We start from the raw sequence: 6,774 nt of genomic DNA, 5'->3' as shown, positions 1-6,774 counted from the left end.
AGAAGCCGGAAGTAGAGTCAACACCTACAAAATAAAGCGTTTTCTCTAGAGCTCATTCAATTTGTTGCCCCCCCCACACCCCCTTATTTTTTTCTGGTATAGTGGTAACAATAAATCAAATCCCCAAGTTATGCAACGAATGTAGTTTTTGGAATTTTTAAAAACATTTTGAATGCTGTTAGACCTGCTGAATCGCAAACGATTTTATGGTGAAAATAACACCAGGAAGTTCCATTTATGCCGTTTAACTTTTCCAAGGTCTTCCGTTTCACGTACCACTCGCTAGCCACACGTTCCATTCATCCGTGCGCCTGTGTTCACCGGTGTTATACTACGCAGCTGGTATTGTGTGGGAGAAGAGGGCCACGAGCATGTCAGGCTCAACTTCCCCGCCTCCCACAGTGGAGGCTGTGGGCACTGAGGGATGTTTTCCCCCAGGATACAAACCGTTCAAACCCGAGGAGCACGGACTGGAGCGCGGGTTCCGCCTTACAAGCTTTTCGGAACTGAAGGGATGAGGCTGCAAAGTCCCGCAGGAGGCTCTGCTCAAACTCCTGGCGGGACTGGAGTCGGACCGGGCCGACGGGACAGGGAAGGCCGGAGACCAAGCTTCGGAGTTCGGCCAACAGCTACCTGGCCCACGACTAGGTAAAGGACAAATTCGAAGTTAGTAGAGCTAGCCATTATACTCTAAAACCCAAGTTAACGTCAGTTAGCTAATGCAACTGTTGCTAACCTAGCTAGCTTGTGTTTACTAATGGCAGCTTATTTGACAGAAAGCAATGGGCGGAAAACACTTTAAGATTCAAATACACACACACACACACACACACACACACACACACACACACACACACACTATATTGATAGCTAAAGCTACCCATATAGTGCTTAGCTTTAGCTTGAATAGTGCTTTAGCTTGGCTAAATAATTAATAATTAATACACGTAATAGTTAACTAACCAGGCAAGTATAGGACACGTGTTTTGCGAGTTATCAAATTACCACACGGTAAGTATGAGTCAGCAGAAATGTCTCGAATGCTCTGAGTGCGAAGTTCGTGCAGATAGTCCAATGTTCCTGTTGTAACTGACTTGCACACTTTCTAACTCCGTGTAACAGCAATATACGAAGTTACACTGAGTAACCCCCAAAGATTAAAACAAATTCATGTAAAGTTCAGACAGTGTCAGGCAATTCCGTGTAACAGTCCCGTAATAACTAGACTACTAAATTTGTTTAACTGCAGTTAAATACGGACTACCAAAAATAAAAAGTAGTAGTAACACAAAATAAGTCAACATTTGTTGGCTGTGCTGCGTGCTTGTCTTGTCCTCATCCTTGTGGTGTGTTTACAGGCATAGGGATGGACTCCGCTGTCATTCCTCTGAGACATGGAGGACTGTCACTTGTCCAGACCACAGATTTCTTTTACCCTCTGGTGGAAGATCCATACATGATGGTGAGTTTACTAGCATGCATTTCCCGCCACTAAGCATTACTACACAGTACATGGGCAAGGAGGGAAAGCTATGCAAACAACGTAACAGGATAACTTGCTGATAATTAGGCATCTTTGTTTAAAGTGACATCTTTTTTTTTCTTTTTTATAGTATTATAGCAGTATAATAGGAGATTTTAGCCCATAAAACCAAAACCTCAAATGCACATATTAAATTATTACTTATTTTGTCCAAAACAGTACTGCAGACTATAATATCAAGATTTAAAAAAAAAAAAAAAAAAAAACACATCGCAGGCAATTAGACTGTGATACTGTGATAAAGCTTCCAGCTCCTTCTGTTCATTAGTTATGCCATTGGCAGTTTTTGGTGAGGATTTCTGTCTTTGAGTGCCACCTATCTATGGGAGCTTTGTAAAGCTAACAGTCACATGACTGTTACTCTCTCTCCGTTTGTCTTACAGGGCAGGATAGCATGCGCTAATGTCCTCAGCGACCTCTATGCCATGGGCATCACAGAGTGTGACAACATGCTGATGCTACTGAGTGTCAGCCAGAAGATGAATGAAAAGGTAGGATTTTGTGTGCTGTGTTGAGTCAGTCTCTGATGTGATTATGAAGTGGGGGCTGTCAACAGATTTGTGTCCTTGTAATTTTCATAAACAAATGAACATTGATTAAAGCTAGCATAAGCGCTTCGTTGATAGTTTATGGTCATGTCTTTATGCATGTGTGAAACAGGACCGTGAGCGCGTGATGCCGCTGATGATTCGAGGCTTTCGTGACGCAGCAGAAGAGGGAGGAACTTCAGTGACAGGTGGACAGACTGTGATAAATCCCTGGATCATTGTGGGAGGAGTAGCATCGGTCGTCTGCCAGCCTAATGAGTTCATTATGTGAGTACCTGAAACAGCTTTACTTTACTATAGTTAGATCACCCCAGTCTGTCAGTGGTGCAGTTCTCCTTAATTGAATTCCAGTTTTAAAAGCACCGGTTTTGATATCAGTGATGCAGATTGGTTGGTATTACATCACTGTTAATGTTTATTTTAATTGGTCAATTAGAATTTCACCTCATATTTATTATATTTTTACAGACCTCTTTCTGTCCTTTTGGACCTGATCTTCCCTTTTCCCAACTGTTAATGCAATCCTACCTCTGTAACAAGGAAATCAGGGTCATAACTAACACTGTTAACAAACCTCCAGAACCCCTGAAACTACATTGAATTGTAATAATACTTTAACAGTTTGTGTTCAACTGTGGCCACAGATTTACATTTTCTTCTTGGCAGGGATGATGCATGTGCACGACAAATGGAGGTGCACATGCATTCTTAATGTAATTATCAAATAATACCAATAATGACTGGGAATACAACAAATTTGTTATTTTTAAACTTATTCGTGACAAACTTATCAATATCAGGCTTTTCTTGAGAGTCTTATATCTACATTTAGTTCAACTCCTGACATAGCTAAGCCAGGTCTCTACTTAGTTCTAGATAGAGTGGCCTTCAACTCAGTGGTACTTCAGTGTAAAACAAGGACTACTGCAGTCCAAGTAGGTGGAGTTGGAGTCTGCCTCACAGCAGGACAAGACCTGCATAACTGAACTAGCCAGGATGCCTGGGGAGGAAGGGCCACATCCAGCTAAGCTTTCATAACAAGAGTGAGGGTGTTCACTCAAATACTGGTTGTGTTTGAGCAGCTGTGAAACATGGGGGACCACACAAGTCAACTCTGTGTTGTGAGACGCTCTGCATTCTTATCTCTTACAGCTACAATATTCTGGGTGTGACTAACTTTTATTGCTCATCGGCAATAAAATTCTATTGAACAATAAAAGTTCTGCCAGTGCCTCATTAGCAGAGATGCCTGTGAAGACAAAGAAACAAAGACCTTTTATGAACAACGCATTATGAAAGGTTGTGACTTACAAAATGCAAAGATTTGCATGTTTTATGTTTACGTTTTGTTTTATTTTCCAGGCCTGATGGGGCTGTACCAGGTGACGTTTTGGTGCTGACCAAACCTCTGGGCACTCGGGTGGCTGTAAACGCTTATCTGTGGATCGATCAGGTTAGCCATTCAACTGTGTTCACAGAAATATTAAGTGTAATGTTGCCACAGGAAACCAATTGAGAGTTTCCTTAGCTGTGTGTTTGGGATCATTGTCTTGCTGAAACATCACCCTCGTTTCATCCTCATCCTCCTGGTAGATGGCAGCAGACTTTTATCATGAATGTCTCAGTACATTTTTCCTTTCATCCTTCCTTCAGTGTTATATGTAGTGTGGTAGCTTTGTTGGCTAGCTGAAAACAGCCCCACACCATGATATTAATTGGCACTTGGTTGACAATATCTGGTGAGAATTGCATGCCGACACATTTGGAAAAATGTTTACAAGAAAGACAATATGTATTGGTTACTTCCTGGTCACATGAGCTAAAATTGCTCCAGTTCTTTGATGAAACGCCCAAGACTGCTGACAGGGTTTGTGTCCGTGTAACAAAAAAATGTTTTGTTTGCTAACAGTTCTCCTTCCTGCAAAGGTTCACAGCTGCCATGTGTGGGTCATTGTGCATGTAGAAATGTATAAAAGCACTGCTTTGAAGATTAATTATCTTGTTGTTGTTTTTGTTTTACCAGCCTGAAAAGTGGAACAAGATCAAGCTGGTTGTCACCAAAGAGGAAGTTATAGAGGCCTATCAGGAAGCTATGTTTTCCATGGCAACCCTTAACCGCACAGGTACACTACTTTGATTAAGATCTTGAGTCGTTAGTGGTCATGCAAATGTATTATTAGTTAACTATTTAACTAAATAATGTTTAAATTACAGTTAGCAGACTTTATATCAGCTGTTATTGATTAATTTATTTTCCCTTTTCTTTCTTGTGGTTCTACTCTGGCTCATTCGCATTTTGCCTCCAGCGGCGGGTCTAATGCACAAGTACCAGGCCCACGCTGCCACAGACGTGACTGGTTTCGGCTTGTTGGGTCACGCCAACAACCTGGCAAGACAGCAGCAAAACGAGGTGGCCTTTGTTATCCATAACCTTCCAATCATAGCCAAGATGGCTGCCATCAGTAAAGCCTGCGGAAACCTGTTTAACCTGCTTCAGGGCACTTCAGCTGAGACATCCGGTACAACCAGTGACATTAAACATGTGGTTAAATTTGAATAAATGCAGTATTTAAATCTAGAAACTCACATCCCTTCTCCCCCCTCTTCTCCAGGTGGGCTGCTGGTGTGTCTGCCCAGAGAACAGGCAGCCAAGTTCTGCTCAGAGATGAAAAACCTCAGCTCCGGAGCAGGGGGTCAGGGGGCGGTGGGCGGAGCGTGGATTATTGGTATTGTGGAGAAAGGCGACCGCCATGCTCGCATCATTGACAAACCCCGCATTATCGAGGTTCCACCCCGAGGAAGCCAGGCAGCAAATCAGGAAAACAGCTCCACCAGCCCTGACCCAAGCCCCAATGTGTCATAGACACTGTCACCCTCTGACACTGTTCTGGTGTGTGTGTGCAAGAGAGAATAAGTGTGTCTATGTGTGTATTAATTGTTGTTCATCCCATCTACCTTTTCTGTCAAAAAGTTGACAGTGCACAGACCAAAACCCAGTGTCATGTGATCCACTGAGACAGGAAATGGACCACAGGCTGCATACATGTCCAGCTTTAGAAGGAGCTGCTAAAACATGGTGTACTTCTCATGTTTCATGTTGTAACTTCAGGGCACAATGTACTGCCTCTCTCAGCATTATTTTTCCCTGTTGCCTTTCATATAGAAAACTTGTTTTATGATTTATCAAAATCATAAACAGCTTCTGGAAAATGAGTTTCAGTTCTATAAAAAAGAAAAATACCGAATCATACTTGCCCAAAGTAGCAAATAATGAGAAGTGTGTGTGTGTGTGTGTGTGTGTGTGTGTTTGTGTGTGTGTGTGTGTGTGTGTGTGTGTGTGTTTGTTTGTGTGTTTTATGGTTGGATTAGGGTGATTTATTTTAGGATGTATGGCTAACATTAAATGTGTTAATTTGGTGACTGTTTACTGTGGAAAAGAAATGATGTATCACTCCTAGAACCTGGCTCTGCTCACGCCATCCAGAGGAAGGTTTGAGCAGCTTCCTTTGGGACCTGTTGGGCCGTGTTCAGATTGTCCACCTGGGTCAGCAGTCGCCTGACCGCCCAAGCACAAAGTCCGCCCTTCCTTGTTAATGAAGCTCTGCCTTTCAAACCCCAACCAGCAGGGCCGGGCAGAGTGGATGTTTGTCTCTGGATCAGGGATTGGACTTTCAGTGCTGGAGGTCTAGTGCTGTCTGTTTGTAGATTTCTTGCTTTTCACAATCAAATAAACCCATCATCAATTTAGACCAAAGTGCTGTTTGGGTCTTATGCAACTGTAGTGTGAAGGCACGTTTTTATTTTTACACCAAGAAACCTTCACTGAAAAGTGCTAAGAATAACATTGAAGGGGTTTGGAGCAGTCTGAAGCCTGATCTTTTGCCTCACAGGGATTAGTACATACAATGAGTTCATTATTTGAACCTTTGGTCATGTTTAATACAAGCATACACCAGTCGTGTCAGGACTGTACTGCCGTGTTGTTAGTATCAGTCATCCTGCTTGCTAGTATACTTGTAATATTAAGCTGCTCAGACAGCTCCTCCATCACTGGTGTTGACTTGGACATTCAGACAACGTCCAAATTCACAAATGTTAATCTCACATCATATTCATTTCTAGATGAATAGCTACTCCAGCATTTTGACATTGAGACCGTTGACCCATTTTACTTTGTGGGACTGACACACATCCATCACTACGCATGTGCCTCATTTAGCATGATCTTGTTCTGGAAGACAAAAAAAAAACCATCCACTGAGACCTACCTACCTACCTACCTGGAGTAAATAGAGTAGTATTGATCTACTGGGTGGATGAATATATGCAAATGCACTGCTAACAGTTTTTCAGTTAAATTCTGGATTTTGTCATCTTCAAATGGCTGCATGCGTAGAAAGTTATAGCGGCATACGGCCTGGGTTACCAAAGTGATCTGTGTACAGATAGCTGATCCATGCATGTTTGCATGTAAACCTGATGCTGTCTGAGGGATTTCCATGGAAATCAGTGAGTCCCTCCCTGGACAACACAAGAATAAGTTCACAGGAGTAGGTTGAATTTTGGTTATTTTTAAATCACCTTATTTGTGCCACCATTTCCTGCATAAACATCAGTGCAGGATAAAACCAGATGAAATGTTCTGGACAGAAGAGACGCATTACAAGTTTTCTGTAATTTCAA

At 42.3% G+C, this 6,774-nt stretch overlaps 1 protein-coding gene across 1 annotated transcript; it reads left to right on the top strand.

Moving 5' to 3' along the window:
- sephs3 (selenophosphate synthetase 3) lies at window positions 1–5,838 on the top strand (the record flags this gene model as incomplete). Its single annotated transcript, XM_005946545.3, is given in 8 exon segments — window positions 1–648; window positions 1,359–1,462; window positions 1,927–2,034; window positions 2,204–2,358; window positions 3,454–3,544; window positions 4,115–4,214; window positions 4,398–4,610; window positions 4,704–5,838. Coding segments are annotated over 8 exon segments (1,299 nt in total). The 3' UTR covers window positions 4,955–5,838.
- Window positions 5,839–6,774: the final 936 nt, after the last annotated feature.

The sequence above is a fragment of the Haplochromis burtoni genome, unplaced genomic scaffold, assembly GCF_018398535.1.
Source record: "Haplochromis burtoni strain Fernald_Lab_line unplaced genomic scaffold, NCSU_Asbu1 Contig_482, whole genome shotgun sequence".
In the NCBI taxonomy this organism is placed as follows: Eukaryota; Metazoa; Chordata; class Actinopteri; order Cichliformes; family Cichlidae; genus Haplochromis; species Haplochromis burtoni.
The sequence above is the reverse complement of the archived record's forward strand: the minus strand, read 5'-3'. Positions and strand labels throughout refer to the sequence as shown.